The following is a 20,864-nucleotide window of genomic DNA, read 5'->3' as shown; positions in this document are numbered from 1 at the left end:
CCCATGGACTTGTGCACGTTCAGGTTCTGAAAGATGATTCTGAACCTGATCCTCTCCTACAGTGGGCCTAAAGCCTTCATTCTCACAGTCCCTGCGTTTGCCTTCCAAGACTTGGGTGGTGTGGTGAGAGCATTTGCTAGTGAAGACTGAGGCAAAGAAGTCATTAAGAACCTCAGCCTTCTCCAAATCCAGGGTAGCCAGCTCTCCTGACAGCTTTCGGAGAAGCCCCACGTTGTCCCTAATCTGTCTTTTATTTGCTACGTACCTACAGAAACCTTTCCTATTATCTTTCACATCCCTTGCCAGATTCAATTCTAACTGGGCCTTAGCTTTCCTAATCTGGTCCCTAGCTCCCGGACAATGTTCCTGCAATCTTCCGAGGCCACCTGTCCTTGCTTCCACATTATATAAGCTTCTTTTTTCCCTCTAAGTTTCCTCAGTAGTTCCTTATCCATTCATGGAGGTCTCCTGGTCCTCCTGCCGTACTTCCTTCTAGTCAGGATGCAACATGAGCTGGACCAACTCTATAGACTGCTGATGCACGACAGGTTTATAAAGCAGAATCCTGTATAAATTCCTTACTGAATGCTTCCAACATGTGCAGTCACTGCCTCATGCCTAATCTTTCAGAGCTCCTTGTCTCTGTGGTGAGTACAGACTGATGAAAAGATGGCAAATGGCAAAGACCCTGTCTGGGAAGAAGGTAGATTGCAGTGCCAGGATTCAGGGGAAAACAGCCAAAAGAGAGCAGGAATTTTCCTGTCCCTTTCACTGTTGAGATATATTTGCCATTTGCTAATGGCCTGAAATCCACTGAAACTTCTAACCTAGTTGGAAGACCATCCTCTAATATGGTTTCTTCTGGTCTGCATCTACAACATTTCTTTCTGGAAGCAGATCTGACTAAAGTAATCCTTGCCTTTGTCACCTCAATGACATAATTACATTTCAAACCAACTCAAAATAAGCTGATATTACTGCAACAGCAGCACTTATGTAAGTTTAAGGTATCAATTTCTGTTTGGAAACCCGTATTTTCTCATATGGCAATACAGAGTTTTTTCTCAGTTCTTCATAAACAGAAGAGAATTACATTGAGGCAGATGCTTACAGAAACTAAGTAATGGAGTGGAGGATTACTACACAGTAATGAAACACATTAATTGCATACATTTCATCAGATTCAGAAGCGACAAACATCTTTTTCCCTCATTTAGAATGTAGCTGACAAATCATGCACTTTCACTTAATTAATGCACTAAACCTGATGCTTATATGCTTATCTAAAGTGCATGGGAAATATGACAATGTTTGTGTAAAGAAAAAAAAGATTTCATACCTGAAATATTGTTTCATCTCCAGCTGCTTTCAAATCATCTTCCTTCCCAATGATTTTCTGTAGCTGTATTTGTAAAACATGGAAAAAAACCCCACAAGAAAATTACAAATTTGGTCTTACAAGTCTTTCCTTTTTTAGAAACTTTCATTAATTTCACCTTTTCTTAATTATAAAGTCATTATGTTTCTGCAAGGTTCATGACAAAATATTTGCATAGTTAAAGATGTTTTGCTATTTAGACACACTTTCTCCTAGGAATGTCTTATCTACTCTGGTTAATATAACCAAGGAGAGCATATGAACATATCTCTTGTAACCTAGCACTTTATTTTTAGAGGAGACTTTATTGCATCAGAAGGCCTTCGTTCACTCCATAAGATTTTGAATATCAAAGGTGTAACATAAAGGTTCATTTGGGAAATAAAAATTATTCTGTGATTTTTATGCTGTCCTCCTAGACAGCTTTACATAGTCCTGCTACAGACACGATCTTCTAGACATGAAAAACATACCTGTTCGATTCAGGTACACCTAACAACAAAGAATAATTTAATTACATAAGCAAACATATTTTCAGAACTGTCATTATGCAGAATGTGGTTTGAGTTTCCCCTCCACCCCACAAATAAATGAATTTTGCATATGTTAGCTAAGAAGTACTGAAATTAATCATGTTTAAAACCATAACTTCCACTGTCTCAAGCAGAGCTTAAAGGCAATATAGAAAGTACATTAATTTGCAGCACCTCAAGTATAACTCAGCTGTAAGGTTTCTTCGACTGCATTTTAGCTTGGGAGGTCAACACTGCCCCAAGAATGAGTGATTCAAAATAGCACAAGGTACACCTACCTTTCACAGACCTTTGAATGAATCCTCAAAAGGACAGCAAAAATGAAAAAACAAGGGACTTACTACATTTCAAGTATAGATATGGACATACAACAATCACTCTGGATTTGGAGACTTCAGGAAAGATGCTTTTAAAACTCAGGGTTTTCAAAGCTTCTAGTTTGCTTCTCAAACATTTCTGAGTGATTCCTCACTAAAACTAGGAAAAAAAAATCCATGACCAAATTTGCACAGGCATTATTTTGTGGGGTTTTCAAAAGTCTTCTTAGTTTTTATTTATTTATTTATTTATTTATGTTGTTTAGAGAAGCAATATGGGCTTGTAAAGCAGTGAGCAGGAAAAAAACCCCACCAACTCTTCATGTTGCTAAAGATCTTCCCTTGCCCTTCAAATTTTGACTACCTCACCTGTTCTGTTTTTTTTCCATAAGCCTCAGGTTTTGAGTTCCTCAGGATAGCTACTTCCTGTTATTATTTTTGAATGTCATGCCTGGATTGTATTTATCAAAATAAATACTGTAAAAAAGACAATTAAGCAGTATTAGCTTTTCCAAGTTTCTCCAAATTCTTTTTATTTTTGATCACTCAGAGAACAATTTACTAGTACATTAAAAGCATTACGATTTTCCTCATAGCAAAACAGCAATATAGAGCTCCGGATAAAAACACAAGTGCTTTATGGAAAAACTACCTTTTTTCTTACCTGGAAAATCCATCTTTTGCTCACATACAAGATACACAACTGCAAATATTTTCCAAACAAGAGAAAATATGCTTTTTTTTAATTTTGGATTTTATTTTTAAAGGACTCTTAAAAAATCTGCAGACACTACTAAAGAGCACAGACACACAGTATCATTCTTTTTAACAGGTGTTCTGGAAGATTTAGTTTGTTGTTTTCTTACGTAGTATATAAATCCTTTTAGTACTTGATAATATTTCCAGTAGTTTGCAGATTTTTTTCCAGCACAATGCAGCAATTACAAAGGGAGAATAATTCTGCCCTTGAGAAATGGACTTTAATACAACTGTTCTATGTAACATTTATCTGTATTTAATATTTATATCTGTTCATCACTCAAGATACTAATGGCTAATTCGGCTAATTCAAAGATAATGAGACCTATTATGCATAACCGATGTCTCTTTGCTAAAGACATACTAAGAAGTAATCTTTTCTGAAGAAGACAAGAGCTGTCAGAAAGGCTGTGTCAGTCTTAAAAAAAAAAAAAAAGGTGATTTTACATCTTCCAGTTGTTTAAGGGGGATTAGTGTGCTTGTGAATGCTCCAGGACCACAGAGCTGTTCTGTACCAAACCACCACAACTGCTGACAGTGTCAGCTGCTGGTTCATTCAGCCCTAGATGAACCTCTGCAAGTTTTTTGTGGTATGTGCTGTCAAGGGCAAGTGTATAAAGACAGTCTATAAAGTTTAAATCACACAGCTCTTACATGTGGCATCAGCATTACCCTACCTCCATTCCCAATAGTTTTGAATTGTTATTAATTTTACTTAGAAATCTTTCGTCAGGACAGAGTTAGGCAAACTCCTCACTTGCTGGGGATTTTGGGACCTTTGGTCATTCTTGATGGGAGGTCTCAGATTAATGCACATAGGTTCTTATATGCATATGTCTGGAAATTCCCCTCACCAAGTCTCTTACGAATGTCTTGGAAGTGCAGAGTTACAGAATCATAGAGCAGTTTCAGTTGGAAGGGACCTTCAAAGGTCATCTAGTCCAAGTCCAACCTCTCTGCAATAAGCAGGGACATCTTGAACTAGGTCAGTTTGCCCAGAACCATGTGAAGCCTGGCCTTGAATGTCTCCAGGGATGGCACATCCACCACCTCTCTGGCCAATATGTACCAGTTTTAGAGTTCACAAGTATCTTACTGTCCTCACAGAGATGCAGAAAATATGGCGCTGAGAAACAATTCTTTGCACTCTGGGAGAGGCTGATTAAAGGATGGCAACTATCCTCTGGGAATATGTGGTTTCTTCACGTCTTCTTCACCCTGGAGTTGCAGGTCAACACAACAAGTCCTTGCAGATGCCCACCTCAAAATACAGACCGCTGTGATTCTGGGCCCTAATACTGAAAGTCTCTTGCATTGTTAAGGTTTACCAGTGAAACATGGATGAAGCAGAAATCAAAGTAGACTGGCTTTGAAATAAAGAAGTAGGGAGGAGAGATAACAAGAGTCTGTTCCTGGGAAGGGACAGACTCATATCTCTGCTGGAAAAGAAGAAAATACATACAGAAATGGAAAGGCTATGGAGGACATGATAAATGCTCCAATTGAAAACATGCAGTTGCATTCAAGATTTTCTTTCCTGAACATTCATTTATGTTAGCAAAGAGCACTGAATATACTGGGAAACCTGCATCTCACACTTCTTCAGTATGTGATCCATATAGGTCTGAACAGCCTATTTCCATCACGTGCTGCAGGTGCAAAGGACTTAGGTTGTAGACTCTTTGTGTCACCTTTCTCCCTTCCCTGAATGACTCACATGATACATCTTGTACCTGTTTATCCAGTAACATGTGAGAGCTGAGAAATACACAATTCAAGGAGTGATACACATATTGCAAACAAAAAGTCGAGGTTTGACCTTAAAGAATTTACAGTCTAGATCAATAAGTAACGTAGATCTAGACAGATGTCTAATCAGTAGATAATGGATGGGAAGTAGGGAGGAGACAAAGCAAGTAACACTGAAATTTCTTTTCGCATCACATCCTGCTTACGATAACCACATCCTAATGCTTTGCTGTGCTTTTCCACTGCCCTTTCCTCACATACATTTCCTGATAGTATTGTCAAACGGAGTGTGGAAATAACTACAGAATAGTTCAGATACATTTTCCTGAGATGCCAACTGGGGTAAGATAAATGACAGATCAGCCACACAATCTACTAACTTGTTAGATATACAGCAGCATTCTACGATGCATGCAGAACTAGCATACACAGATTAATGCACATGTATTTTCCCAGGTTCTTATGTTCCAAAAATTTTATTTTTAAACCTAACCTATAAAAATTAAGTTTGGCTTTAAAATAGTCACCATTTATAAATGTTAAGTAGACAGTCATGTAAGAAAACTCATCTTTTAACTAGCTTGCATCCTGTGGGACTTCTTTGAATTTGATGATTTTTGTAAGTTGACATAGCAATTTATAAGGTTATTTTTACCACCCTGTATTAGTCAATACAGCCCATAATGTAAATGCAAAGTAACAATCTATCTAACTAGAATAATTTTAATTTAATTTGATTGTCTCTACAGAAATCAAATTATTTTTAATGATTTGTATAATGTTTTCACCTCTAGCTTTGATGACTTGTTGTTGTTCATACTGGCTTATTCAATTAGAGTTACATGAAATGGATAATGGACATTAAATATATGACATACTGTACATCTCCCCAAGAGCGTTGTGCCGTATTTCTGCAAGAATCTCCCTATTTGCTTAACTGACACAGTACCAGTTTAAAGGAAATACTGCTAACATGGCAATGTGGTGCAGAGGCACCACAGGCTGAATACATTCACTTGTGTTCATGAACTTATTTCCCCCAGTAACATACTGTTTTGTAGATGAACAATACCTCCATAACAGTGACCAGGGCACTGCTACTCTGATAATAATTCAGTAGGACTGTACCAGGTTTAGCAGGTTAAAAATAATGGCTTTAGTTAGAATTTGATCTCTTTTTAAAAATCATCAGAATAATTAACATTTCAACAGAGCAAATTCTTCAAGCTTAAAAGATTTTGTGCAGCAACAAATGAGGGCAGGGTATCTGCAGGCTCAGTTAGGGCTTCTGAGAACACTGTCTTGGGAAATGGTCTAATTTCAGGTACTATTTTCAAGTAGTACTACTATGTCTGAAAGTATTTTTACAGTATTTTAAAATATATCAATTGTAATCTTGCTAAAAGACAATTCACTAAAAAATGGCTAGCAGTGCAAATATGCTAATAGCAACTGTATCATTAATTCAGAGTTTAAGGTTACGAAAGTACACTTAAATTTTGGTAATTTCTCTATCAGTTGGTGCATCTTTAGAAATTGTAGATTCTGTAGTTCTCCAGAGTTGTTGCATTAGTGATCATCTTTAACTTTATGCTAGTGACAGAAAAAAAATCTGCATTCTAGTAGCTATTTCAGCTTCTTATAAAATTGCTCTCTAGTCACCTCCAATACGAATGAATGATCTGAATTAAGCCGAGGAAGTCTATTAGAAATTACATTTGTTAATTTTGCATTCAACTTTTGACAAGAAGTGTTTAGTTAACAGTCTCTTAATACTTAAAAGTTGAATAAGCTGTATCATTAAGCCTATGCTTCTGTAACAGATCAGAACAAGATTTTCTTTGGTTTTTAAGCATGTGGCTTTCTGCCCTGTATTTTACACAAATCAGGGGAAAAACTTCTGTTACTCTCCAAAGTGTGAATTGGTAAAAAACCTGCACAACCGGAAGGAGTAAGAACAAAGAGAGGATGGTGAATTAAAAAAAATAAATTCAAAATATATAGAAAATAAAAGACTTTTCCATCTGATTATTCATATTCCCATATTAATCACAGGATTAATTGGTGTACACCAACTGCTACTTCCCCAATAACAAATTTTTAGATACAAGTCAAAGATAATATTTATAGAAGTGGATTCAAGTATGATAACTACTTCAGCAATGGTTTAGTATGTGCTTCTTTCCTATAAAGTATTTTTGTAAGTATGTGATCATAGATCAGCCTGAAAAATAGGCTTGAAGATTTCACTGAATCTTTATTTATAAAATACATATTCATACAAATACACATACCTTAAAGAATTCTTTCTTTTCAACTTGTTCATTGCCATCTGTATCCAACATTTTAAAGGCAATCTGAAATCCAGTCTGGGGTTCTGCAATAAATTGCAAAAGAACTTTATTGTAAATACACATACACACACTCTTATACTAGTACTGAAACATTTAATGCAAAAGGAATATTGCCTATGGTTCAGTTCTCCATTGTTATGCATGTATATGATATTTCCAGTAAACCATATGCACCTCCTCCAATATAGGCAAAACATTTTCAAGCACCTTTTTACTACCCTTTCAAGGGATAATTAGTGCAATGGCAAAGCAAGAAATGCCAGCTGTGCCTAAGGACCACCACAGATGTCCATCTGATCCCAACAACTGTAAAAATGTTGCATGTCCTATCCTGGTCTTAGGTATTTTCAATAGATGTCTCCATAATCCCATGTCACTTCTGATGTTGAGCTCTGCCTTGTTTACTAGAGCTCGTTTTCAGGTGAGAAGACTGGAAAGTGCTTTGAGAAACCAATAATAATTCCCAAACTGCCTGAAAGAGCTAGTAGTGTACCCCTCAGGCAGTTTTTGCATGCATTACTGTATGCCAGTATTTGCAGTCTTCCCTAGTCTTCCCCAGCAAACAGACCGATCTTGTAATTGTGGCCAGCTCTCTCGGCTCCTGCTCCTGCTGTGTTAGCCCCAGGCTAACTGAGATGTAATAAACCACTCTTTTTGGCTTTTTTGGACTAAAGCATGTTTTGTACGATTCCCATCTAGCTGATTTTTTTCAGGAATTTTATGCGATTTTACCCTGCATTTCCTTCACCAAATGGATGTTTCTTCTCAACACAAAAATGTAATGAGTTCTGAGTCTTGCAGGCACTATAAAAACATGGAGTGTTTTGAGCTCCTTCCCACAATTTCCTGATCTTGCTTTGCTTATAGGAGGTGAACTCACTCATTAGCAAGCCCACACAGGAGCAGCGTGCTGCTGAAATGTAGTTATAGTTCACTGCAGTAGCAAGCACTTATCCCAGTAATTTATGGGAGCAGGTGAATTAGTTCCACAACCCAGTCAAGTCAAGCATTAATATGAAAGCCACAGACTTATCGTCTCTAGAATATATTTGTGTTTCCAAGAATAATGTTGGACTCATGAGGACAGTGAAGCAGTATCTCTAAAAAGCTCTAATGCCTTTGCAGTTTTTCTTTTGGAAATACATTCTTCCAGCTCCATCCTGTAAAGTTTTAAGTCTTGCAATTTTTTTTTTTTTTTTAGGAATCTTTCTGCAAAGGGAACAAATTAAAGAAATATCCCATTCCTTTTAAGTGATAAGAAGATGGTTAAAGTAAGAACTACTTTTACATTTTAGATGTAACTACATCTTCATCAGTCAACTAAAAATCTCTGTGGAACAACCCAGTGATGCAGGGATATTTTATAAATACCCTTGCAATCTGCAGAGCAGATCCCTTCCCCAGCAACTGCATTGTAATACTTAGAACTGGTTTCCTTTCCATGGAAATGCCACACACTAAATTTGCGTTACTAGTACAAAAGCAAGATGAGCATATCCTATAACATATTTAGAGAATAAAAATAATTGATGTATTTAATAGTAATTCATACCATCTGTGTTGGAATTTTCAGATAAGAGAGCTGTTACTGAAAATATAGGACCTAAAGCTGCTTTTACTGTTCAGAGATGACATACTTATCTGATATGATGTAACCCAAAAGGTATGTGTTCGAAAAATAAGCATAGTTCAAAGACTACCTCAGATATATTTGTATTTAATTAGAATCAGGCAAAATTCCAAAATCTGAATAGAAGAGCTTCATCTTGACTGTGAGTGCAGGTTAGACTTAGGTGCATCCCCTCCAACTATTCCTACATTGACCAAGCTGTCAACTTGTGTGACTGGCTAATTGAAATGAAGCTTTGAGTAAAACAAACAAGTTCAGTTCCTGGGCTCCTTTACCAGACAGGGCTTTACCAGAAGCTCCATTAACCAATTGCTGGAAATTAAATTCAATACAGCACTGGAAGGAAAAAGATAGCAATGATATAAGGCACACAGAAAAGAGAAAAGGGGATCACAGAGGGCAAAATATGACCTTTTCTGCAAAATTACATTTTCAAGTTCAGCGTTAGAGACAGTGCTTTTGTATGACAAGCAGCATGGTCTGGTCAGCAGTGTCCTGGAATCAGGACCCTGGAAACCTGGTGACATTTCCCATTTCCATATTGCTCTGTTGGTGACTTAGAAGAAATCATTTAAATATTAATGGCTGCTTTAAGAAATCTCAAATTAATTCTCACTAGTGAGAGAGACAGGTTGTGCAAATGGGGACTGACTGACATGGGATACTCGTTAGGCAAAGACAGAGGCACTAACAAGCGTTGATATTTGCTTTCAAACTGATCTGTATGATAACTCTCTGCGTAACCAAAGCAGCAACATTAGCCACTGCATTTTTATCCTGCATCAAAATGCGCCTTTGTTTTTGCAGTTCAATACATTCCTATGTAAATTCTGTGAAAAGTAATGTTGCTTGATTGTCTGGAGAAGTGGAACAACTTGCTCTTATACTGCTTCAATTTTCTAATTGCTTCAGCCAATAAATCAGCATGAATTTACTTTCAGCTGCCATAGATTTTTAAAGAAATAGAATCTTTGGCACCTATTTCTGTAACTTTAATTAAGGTATTCTTCTGAAGCTACAATGTGGCTGTTGTGGTTATCATTTAAAGAAAAAAAAATCCTTTTTTGAGTTGCAGCAAATATTTTAAAATTGACTTTCTAACTGGGCTAGACCTGAATTATTTATGATTTAAAGAAACCAGCTGAACACATGGTATAACTCATGTCTGAGTTGCATGTAGGACTGGACAGTCACTACTGGTGATAAGAGTGTATTTGCATGTTAAATAGGTTATCCTAATGCACATACACTATTTAATACTGTGTACTAGCTGAAATATCCTAAGAAATCACCCTTCATACCATGCAGCAGGAACTAATGCAGTTCTGGTAAGAGATGAGATAAATTACAAAAGGGCTACCTAACCTGTGTGAGAGATGTGCACCAATGATCATCATCTGTGAAGGCTGGACATAACTCTCTCGACTCTCTGGAGAACAATGTTACTTTTTCATACTACGCTGTGAGAGGGTGGATTACTAGAGCAAGGAAAATTTGTCCATTTGTGTAAATTGTGGACCTCGCAGCCACAGAAGTGATGAGGCTCAAGCATCTACATTCTATTGTGGTAAGAGTAACTGCTTCCTTCTCTCCTTTCCCCATCCGCTGATACCATGAGTATGCCTGGTTTTGTCCCTTGTTTAAAATGTTAGACCTGTGTAAGTCAAACAAGACTGCATATGGACTATTATGTGGACATGCATGAGGACTACTTCACTACTAGTCTATGGGTCTTACTGAGTAATGCTCATTGCACTCATCCCAAATCTTGGGATTTTCCAGCATCACCTATGCCTCATCAGAACAGCACTGGGAGGTGGCAAGCATGTCACAGAGTAAGGGTGGGTGAGGAAACCCTGAAGATCCAAGATCACTTCCATGCACAATAAAAATGCCTGCTGTTTGCAGATAAAGCAAGTACCAAACAAAAAAGTTTTTTAAAAAAAGATAAAGGAAGGAGGCAAAGGAGGGGGCAGAAATACCTGCAAAATACTTGGAGAAATAAAGTCAAAAGGAAAAAATAAAAGGATTAAAAAGTAGAACAAAAAGACACTGTGGAATTCTGCTGTTTATGTATATCATCCATTGCACATCTGAACACATGAATAATAGGCAACAACCTTCCAGACACCACAACAGCTTTTTACACCATTGCATGAGCTATAATGTCCCATTGTCCAAAATGACTAAAACTACTATCTATTAAACAAATTATTTATCTTCCCCCACTGTTTTTCTTCCCCTTATTATGTGGTCCTGCAACTAGTGTCTCTCCCCTCTCAAAGTCACTTGCAAGACTTCTCTGATCTCATGGAGCAGGGATTAGCATGATTTTTGAAGTCCTGCTATGAACCAGTGGTGACACTATGCAATCAATTAAAGTTATATCCATTTATATTAATGCCTTATCATTCTATATATGATAGTTCTTTACATTTTCCTATAACGTAGAAATTTAGAAAATATCAGAAAAAGTTACTGGAAAGCTGTTATTAGCTGAGTATTCACACATAATACTTACTTGTAAGGATTGTCAGCAAAAATAGGTACTCTGCATAAGATATCAACCCTGAAACAAAAAGAGGTAAAAAGTGACTTGCAAAACCCCCCACATACTTACAGCAAGACTTGAAAGATCAAATCTTACAAACATAAAAAATGTAGTTTAACATCATATTAAATAGTTATTAAAGTAAGCCACATTATTATTCAATAAAGCTTTTGCTTCTGTTTCTAGTGCTCTGAAGGTAAAATTCCCTAACCAGAGACTCATCAATGTTCACATCTAATCAAGAAAGTAAGGTTTATTTGGTATTAATAAAAGGCCTACACTAAATCTTTGGATTCTCACTGAAAACATTTAATGTTTATATAAAAGGCAAATAAATTAAATGTGCTTTGTCACATTTAGTACCTGGGAGGAGAACTACTCTAACGTTACTCTCAAGGAACAAAGTCCTCCATCCTTTGGCAGGCTCATGAAGGCAGAGAATAGCTTCCCTCTAATTCTCAAGGGGAACATGGCAACACACAAAGCTGCCAAGCTGCTAGATTGTGCTGATAGTACTGCTGGGCCGCATGCCAAGAGGAGGCTTCTTTTTTTTTTTGCTTTTTTTCTTAAATAGGAACATGTCCTTTCTACAAAGTGAAAGTATTCTCCCCCCTTTTGAAGGAAAATTCCAGTGTTTTTGTTTGAAATACCGCCTTAAGTGAAAAGCCTGAACAAACACAAAGATGTGATAGCGTCAAAATAGAGCATACAAGCTAAAGATAGAGAGTGCCTAATGAGGGTGGTTAAACAACAGAATCTGAACCATCTGCCCTGCAATAATGTTTGGAGAAAAAATGTAAAGGGCTTCTTTATAAATAATTTTGCAAAATAACTGAGCTACTTTTAACTTGTGAGCTAAACATTGTATAATACTGAAGCTGCTTAAAATAAGGAAGTTCAAACATGCCTATGTATGCAAAGATAAACTACTTTTTATAATTTATATTTAGTTAATTGATAGATAAGGAATCCACTTAAGCTTCAGTGATAAACAATTAACTTCTGATAAATTACTGTGCAGAACCAACAGCATTTGTATTTGACCTCAGATAGTGGCTTAACACTAAGTTTTAAGTACCAGACTTTAGAAATATTAAATTACTGACTGCAAGAGTCTGAAAATCTGAGAATAATCTTAGCTAAAGACTAGTCTAATGCTGATCCTGTTGTCAAGTCACTGTGGTTCCATATCACAGCTTTCCTCACCATTAAAATAGGGTTATTCACCCTATCATCCAGCATGCATCATGTGTAAATCAGCACAGCACCACAGTCTTGTGGAAATAAAAAATACTTTTATCTCAAAGATTTAGTTTTGCTTACAAGTTTTAGGGTTACTGCCATTGGAAGAATGTAAATCGCTGTTCGCATTTCTGTAAAACTTGGAATTGTGTTCCTAGACAAAGTGCCCAGGATCTCTACAAATTCAAAAAAAAAAAAGAACTAAAATGTTGGTTGGTGGTGGTTTCATTTTTTTGGATTTTTTTTTGGTGTGTGTGTATGACACAGCAAAATAATGTTTAAAGGAAAAATAAAAGGAAGACAAGGCAGTAACTTTTCAAGTCTATATAGAAAACACTTCCCAGTCATAGACTGCAATGGTATCAGCACAGAGATCCCTGCCTGAAAATTTAAAGAGCAAGCACTGAAGGCCAGCATCACTGTCCAAGGAGAAGTGGTAGTTTGCCTCTTGGCTGTCTTGAGATGTGCTGCACAGGGAGAGTCTAAGGAAGACCTGGAAGGTCAAGACAAGCAGCTTATGCGAGATAAAACCGAACAAGGAGAGCCTAGTGTTGCGATACAAAAGAAGAGATTATACACTCAAAGGAGTCACATAAGAAAAACATATTTATCAAAGCATTTGGAAAGATATTAAGATGGCAGATTATGTTTGTTAAAGTTGTAATAATTGAGATACAAAATGCCAGGCACCTGGGTAGTTTTAGCTATATGGGTAGACAGGAAACACTGTACCCTACAAAATTTTGCAGAAAGACTGCAAAATTTATCTGGAGGTGGTAGGATGCAAAGAAAAGACCAATTTAAAGACAGCACCCTGCTTATTGTCTCAAGGGAGAAGCATGATGGCTCTATTCACTCAAATTGCAGAGGGTTGAGAAGAGTAGCTTTGTAAGAAATGGCAGGGTGAGTCACAGACTCTTGTTTTCATCATCTTAGTGTAAGCTGATTGAAAAGTTGATATAGTAAAATAGGTAAAAAGGTAAATATAATAAAAATATGTAAAAAAAAATTAAATCTTAATTGTTCTTTAAAACCTATTTCAGTGCCTTAAAGCAAATCCATAGCCTGCCTTTTTCTGGCAGACTGATTACACTAAAATACTTCGAGACAAGATTTTTTTTTTAACTTGTGTACTGATTTTCTTTAAAAATCTTATTTTGATTTTATTATCCCTTTACTACCTGTAGTGAATAGCCAATTTACCTTATCCATAAAGTAAATTAAATATTTTGGCAATTTTATTTTTATTCTACAGTAGTCATTACAAAGTTACTCAAATTAAAAGATGCAATGCAACAAATTAAAACCCTGCAAACAACAAAACCAAACCCTAGAAAATTATATTCATGTCCAAACAAAATTTAAACAATTAAAGCTTCACATACAGTTGAATGACTCAGCATACTTGCAGCCAAATATCTGCAGTTAGCATCAGCAAAATACTGTCATTTTCTAACACTAAATGAACCTTCCCTATCCCTCCCTAGAAATCTCTACCCTCAAACTTGATAGCAAATGCTGACAGCACAATATTTTTATCACTGAATAAGTCAAAAACATTCCCACAAAATATGACACGAATTTTAAAACTGCCCACTAGAAGGCAGAATTCCCTAGGATTACATTTTACAAACTGGACTGATGACAGCTTCCCTCTACTCAATACTTAAATTGAAGGTAGTTAAAATAATCTCAGCTAAACAGTGGAACAGGTGTAGATTCGTTATTCTGGTACTTGTAAAAGCAGTATTAATTCATAAATATTTACATTTAAAAAATGTAATAATAATACATCTCAAAGTAAAAGCATCAAAGTCACTAAAGAGGCATCATGACCAAAAACTGTAAAAACTCCATGTGCTGTGGATACACATGGATGACTACACTGAATATTCCTGCATCATCTCACACTCCTACCTGACCTCTGAAAGACAGAGTATATCGACCTACAGTCCTAAACAAGGGGAGATCAATACCTTGTCCAGAATGCAAAAGATGTCGGGCCGAGCTTATCACCAAGCACGCTTTTTGCCAAGCAGTCAGCTGGCAGAAGTGCAATAAAAGGAGGCTTGTGCTGATTTGCTATGTTTTCACTTTCTGTTGGTGGACTCCTGGTTTTCCCAGGCAGAATGCTTTGGGGATTTGCAGTGTCAGCCACAAGAAAAAGAAAGGCTCTACAAGATCAGGGATAGAGAAAAAAATATCCAAGAATTAATGACTGGGAATCCTTTAAACCCCATCCTGGGAAAGCACATGATGGTTATTAGTTTGAAATGGCAAGAATAACTATTCAATACAAAATCCAGCCTTCCTTAGGAGAGGAGAAAAATAATGTTCAACTTGTTCAGAGATGTTTCAGGGCTGCTGGGGTATGCTGGAGCTTGCAGGAGTGGACTGACAAGCAAGGCACCCAGCTGAAGACCCCTCAAGATCAGCAGAAGGATGTAAGAAATGAACTGCAGGCAGAATGGGCCATGAGCTCCCAGCCATGCCCAGGGATCTGCTGTGCATGGAGAGAGCATGGCTCATGCCTGCCAAGGAACTGCAGCAGTGCAAAGGCAGCTTTATTTTCCAGAACCATCTGTGGGACAAGGAACACAGGCTGAACTCTTACCACACAGAGTTTGTGAATAAACGCTGTTGGTCTTTCTCATTAGTTTGGGAATTTCAGTCTTTGTTACTGGTGAAATGGTTAATTACTCATTTATGTGGTTCCCTTGACCCTCTTGTTTGTTTTTTTCCCTTGCAATTAATTTATGCTAATGAGGTGTTTATTTGGTGTTCTTTAACTCCCTGTGGTTAAACAAACAATATCCTAGCTTTCAGAATTTTCTCTTTATGTAGCATGATACAAGCTGGAAATGCTGGGTGAAAAGAAACTAAAGCACATCAGTGTTGTGAAGGGCCACCAAGCTGTTGAAGTCGAAGAATCGCAGAATGGTTTGGGTCGGAAAGGGACCTTAAAGATCATCTAGTTCTGACCCCCTGCCATGGGCAGGGACACCTTCCACTAGACCAGGTTGCTTGGAATCAGGGATACCACTTTACATAATTAGATACAAATTTCATTTTTAGTCTTAGTTTCCATGCATTTAAGTTATATTGAAACAGCAGCTTAGTAACAAGTCTTAAAAGCCCATTTTATGCTGAAGTCATCCCTTTAGCTCTTTTCTCCAAGCAGGCTTTCTGATTTCTGTCATGACTTCCAGCACCTCAGAAGGCTTTCAATTCCCAGCCCTGCCTCTTTACTCTCTCTTGCATAACTGAGAGTTTTGCCAAGTAGAGAGCTACTGGCTAGATGGGAATGAAGTCAAATCCCTGAAACTTTCTTTAAAAATACATTCAATTCACACCATATAACGAGATAAAAAGCGAGATGTATTTTTCACTATGAAAAGTGCTCATTACCTTTATCACCAAGCTCTCTAAAAAAGGTCGGTCCTGGTTTAGCTTTGGTAACACACAGCAGTGCAGCATCTACCTCCTTTAAAGACACAAACAAGAAAATATAAAGCCAATTTTTGAAGTCTATTCAGTTGAGTAACAGAAAGAATGTAAGTTCTTTTGAAGAAGGAAAGGAACATTTTGTTTACCTTTTTTGTCAGCTTCTTGGCTGAAGCTTTACCTATAAAGACAAAAATCATCATTATTCAATAACAAACTGACATTAAACTTTGATCAGGTTCTGTGGCATTTCTTCAGATTTTTATGGGAAAATGCTAAGTAATATGAAACAGAGTATTTTGCAACAGGCAATTTGTTTCTAATTCCCACAATGATCAAGAAAGGACAACATTTAAAAATAATATGAGCAGTCTGTTTCAAGAGTTCTTGCAACCTAGAAGAAACGACAGCCCACTGGTATCTGTGACTGACTTCCTAGTGTGATTTTGTGTACTGTGATCCACAAATGTAGTACAGATTCCAAAGCAAGGTTATACAGTAGGAAACAACTGTAGCATTTACAAAGGGATTTGCATGCACATGTAATAATCCTTCAAGTGCAGGCTAAGTATGCAAAAACTAGGAAATACTAAAAAAAGAGAAAAAAGAATGAAAGTGTTGATGTTTCTATTAAGCAGAAGTAAATTGAAGAACTCCACTTCATGAAACAGCACCAGATGAAACCATGCAGACTCCTAAGCGTTTATTAGTAGGTTCAAGTTTACACACTTAAATAGGGCAGCCACTGGCAGCAGCATAGGTTGTATTCCTCTCTGTATCACCCATCTGAGGAACTGCAATGTATTATCAGTGGAAAGCTTCAGCTGGTTAGGCAGGGACCTCAGAAATCCTGAGATCATGGACTGGCAGGAGGCTCCATCCCTTTGCAGTTTGTCTACCCTAACACACCAGTCTTTCTCCTCAGCATTTCTCCTCATGCATTTCTTAAAACCCTGTGTCCTTCACTCTTCCATCCTTAATAACCAGTTCCTCTGGATTCCAGCCAACCATTCCCTTCTATTTAGTCACACTGTGCAAGCACAATCTGAGCTGCTTTGCATTCGCTCTGAGGACTGGTGCCCTGCATGCAGCAGGCTCCTCTGCTCCACGCTCAGACTTCAAGGCTTACTCTGTCACTTCATGGGCATCTTGTATCCGAAGGGTCACTGGTGCAGCACTGCTGTTTGGAAACAGACGTGGTGGAGCTGGTGGGCAGCTATCAACAAACTTTTACCAAGCATTTTCACAGGCCCATAATCTAGCTAGACAGAGGTGCTTCCTCAGTAAAACAGTGAATTTCCATAATGCTGGCAAAAGACCCCCAGATGCAGGGGGTCTCCACTGGCAATGTTTGGCTTCAGGCAAGGGAAGCTGCTGAAACATCTCAACTAGCAATAGTTCCTTTTCCAGCACAGGCAAACCAGTGCCCTGGTTTCTGCTCCCTGAACCGTGAATAACAGTTTTGATGATAAATTCCTCTCCCCACCCTCTATCCCCCAAATCAGCCTAAGGCAGACACCTGGCACATTACATTTCAACCCAAATGTTTGAGTTTGACAAAAGTTATAAGCAACTAAAATTAGGGTTTTAATACTGGAGTGTTGAGTGACCCCAGTAACAGGTGTTACCAGCACCACCTGTTACTGTGGATGAATACATTTTTGTGTAGTGCATGTATGCATATTTTCACCCATATATATATATAAAGCTACATAGATAGATACCTTGTAGCTCAAAGGATGTATGAAATACTCTACTTTGCCTCAATTGAGATAAAGGAAGTCAGACTAATAACGGTTTGGGAAAACAAGCAAAAATCATGACATCCAGTAAGACTTGAGTCCTGAGCAGTGCAATTTAACACCAGTTTAACAATGTTCAATGCTGCACAGCATTTTAATGAATGGCTATTTAGCTAATTAAGTGATTCAGATCTCAGCTCTGAAATGTCGCCATCTCTGTATAGTGTATTTCAATGTGGAATTAAGCTACAGCAGCTCTTTCAGCTCTGGGAGGTCCATGTAGTGAGAAGCCTTATAGGAGGGAATGAGCCAGGCTGTAAGCCTAATAAAAACACTATCCGAAATAAAAAAGGGAAAACCACTCTGAATTGAAGCCAGCCATACACCCTCCTTCGGTTAACAGCAGCTCCACTCATTCCACTTTTCTGTGGCCCCAAGAGCATCACATCTGGGACAGTACCCGCTACTGCAGCAGCATAACAGGCAGTAGCCTTTTATCAGCATCCACAAAGACAATGAAGGGAGACAAGCTGTACTCTGCAAGCTCGAACAGTAAAGGCATGAATAACTGATGTAAGGTAAAGAGAAATCACTGGGAGCTACAGCTGAGACACTAGTTGGCCAAATTTGTGAGGCTCCATGGTTAAGTCCATATTCTTTTCTTCATTTTGTGTTCAGCAAAGCAACTCCGAAAAACTTCAGGCACTCAGTTGTAGGCATATGGACTTTCTTTTCACCAGTCAGCAGTAACAACTGCAACTGCCTAGAGCTCATACACATGGCTGCGGCAGCCATCAGTATCTTCTCTCTTGCATTTAGCTGTGGTCACCCTTGAGATGACATTTAAGATATTGACGTGCCAACTGACTTTCAGAGCTGAAAAGATGGTAACAACAACACAGAGGTGCTCATGCTACCTTTGACTAGGCATGGGTGAAAGGACTAGTGGAGGACAGGAAGCCTTTGCTGAGTGGCAGAAGAGTAGCAGGACAGTCACATCACCCCAGGATGTGGTGAGGGGCAGAACAAGGCGGGTGAATGTTGGTCCCTGCCACAGCTGACTACATAAGGGGCAGTTGCTACAATAAAAAAAGGAAAAGAGCAGGAGAGAAACAGACAGATTGAGAGAAAAACAAAGATATTTCTCTTTTCTAAGTAGTAAATACAGCAGAGTAATAAATGTGGAGCCTTTTAATAGTGCTTTTCTCAAATGGGCTTAAAAATCGAAAGATTTAATAACCTAGTCAAATGAAAATGGCATACAGATGTCAGCAAGCATGTGTACCAGTGGGTCAGGAATTTATTTTAAGACGACTGACATTTGGGACACTAGTGTTATTTTTCACATTGCCATTTGCGTAAGGTATTAGAATAAAATCTTATAATAATGTAATATTGTAAACTGGAGAATGAGTTTCCTCCAGTAATTATTTGACATTTTCTAAGAATTAAACCAGTTACATTATACTGAAACTGTCACCATATAAAATCATCTGTGAAGACTCAAATCTCAGCTTTCAGTTGGACACATTAACTACTTTTATTGTAGCACTCATTCCCTGAATACTAATTTAGCTTTTGGTACTTATTCTTTCCATTTATTCCCAATTATTCACTTCCTAACAATGAGATGCCTTAAAACACCAACCAGGAAAGTTAATATTGCACACTACCATATCAAATGTGCAGCTCTCTGAGGAACCAGGTCTTTTAAGGTCTTGTCTACAATAATTAGCAGAAGGTTAACTCCTCTCACAGAAAATGCACTGCAAAGGTATAAGTGGTTTTCTTAGCCAGTTCAGACACTGAAAAAGAAAAAGCCTCTTCCTTCCTTCTTATCAATTAAATTTGGTGCTGTCACTACAAATATATCAGGATCTAAATCTCTCTGAGGAATACAGGCAATGCTTATAATTATTAGGAACTACTTCATCTACTAAGATCTGTATTATACACTTCTCTATAGTTTTATGCTTTTATCTTGATAGATTCTTACTAATAGGTAAAATTAATGACATATTAGAGAACTCTGTAGTAGTAGCAGTCTTACTTTGGTATCAGAAAAGGAACTTGGAATTTTTATTGTTTTGAACTTGAATGAATGAGAAGAAAAACAACTTCTTTATTTTCCTCCAGACCTGTCAAGATTGTGATGGACTTCTGGCTTGAAGGACAGTGAGTATTTTTAGGGGTCTCTACGTATTTTACAGATGCTGTCATCTAATTTTCACCATCTGTATCGGATCCATGAAACAACAATGAGGTACAGACACACCTTTCACAGAGAAAAAGACATCTTAGCTTTTTAAGTTGAATGAATACCGAGTCGACTTAGAAGTCCACAAATTCTGTGCTGTTAGCCAAGAAAGTTAGCTGACAACTGTAATTAAGAAAACACTGCGAGGAGCAGCTATGTCCGCCTTAATTTGCCCTTGGCAAATGTGGGTATTTTGTCACATACATTTCTTACAATAGAAGTGTTTCCATCATCTATCAGGTTTTTACACTAAGATGTAGAATGAATCTGACATCAATGTTAGGATTAACATTAGGAAGGGGCTGAATTAAACAAGTACCCACTTGCACTCAGTAACACCCATTTACACCTGTACAGCTAAGGAAAGGCTTAGATCTGACAAAGGATGTTCAGAGCCAAAGAATGAACAAAATCACTATGATCAACCATTACAAAAACAATGATCAAATGCCAAAGCAAAAGTAGAGAAGTTACTATCTGCAAGAAAACATAATTTTATGCCTGCAAATTGCTCCATTTTTGTAATATGAAATTTAAAATTAATTACAGAATCAATATTTTTCCACAGTCTTAACTTCAAGTGAGAACAGTGTAAAATAGGTATCTTACCCTAGGAGGACAACAAACTCCTGACCCTTTTGTTAGCAAAGTCACTGAGATGGTTTGATCAAGATCTTTTTCTAGCTCCATTTCAGATAGACACAGTGATAAATAAGTTAAAAAAAGAAAGAAAAGAGAAGAGAAAAAGAAATTGTCCTTTTTTTTTTTATTTTAGATGTCAATCATTGCTACCTTCGCTGTTTGAAGTCATACTTGGCTACTAGGAATCCAAGTTTTTTCATGAAATATTAAGATGAGAATTTCTGATTCCACAAAATGGTGTGTGAAACAAACCTTTTATGCTGAAT

General features: G+C 37.5%; 1 protein-coding gene across 1 annotated transcript in view; it reads right to left on the bottom strand.

The window, feature by feature from the left end:
* Positions 1-1,339: 1,339 nt before the first annotated feature.
* The window catches only part of LOC104410837 (calcium uptake protein 2, mitochondrial-like), a gene marked incomplete at both ends in the record, with an annotated part of 39,211 nt that continues 19,686 nt past the window's right edge, over positions 1,340-20,864 (bottom strand). Inside the window, 5 exons of the mRNA XM_010021137.1 lie at positions 1,340-1,402; positions 7,031-7,113; positions 11,242-11,289; positions 15,922-15,997; positions 16,107-16,138. Coding sequence (XP_010019439.1) covers positions 1,340-1,402; positions 7,031-7,113; positions 11,242-11,289; positions 15,922-15,997; positions 16,107-16,138 — 302 coding nt within the window. The remainder of the gene's footprint in view (positions 1,403-7,030; positions 7,114-11,241; positions 11,290-15,921; positions 15,998-16,106; positions 16,139-20,864) is intronic.

Source organism: Nestor notabilis, unplaced genomic scaffold, assembly GCF_000696875.1.
Source record: "Nestor notabilis isolate BGI_N333 unplaced genomic scaffold, ASM69687v1 scaffold11980, whole genome shotgun sequence".
Lineage (NCBI taxonomy): Eukaryota > Metazoa > Chordata > Aves > Psittaciformes > Psittacidae > Nestor > Nestor notabilis.
This window is presented reverse-complemented; position numbering and strand designations above follow the sequence as displayed.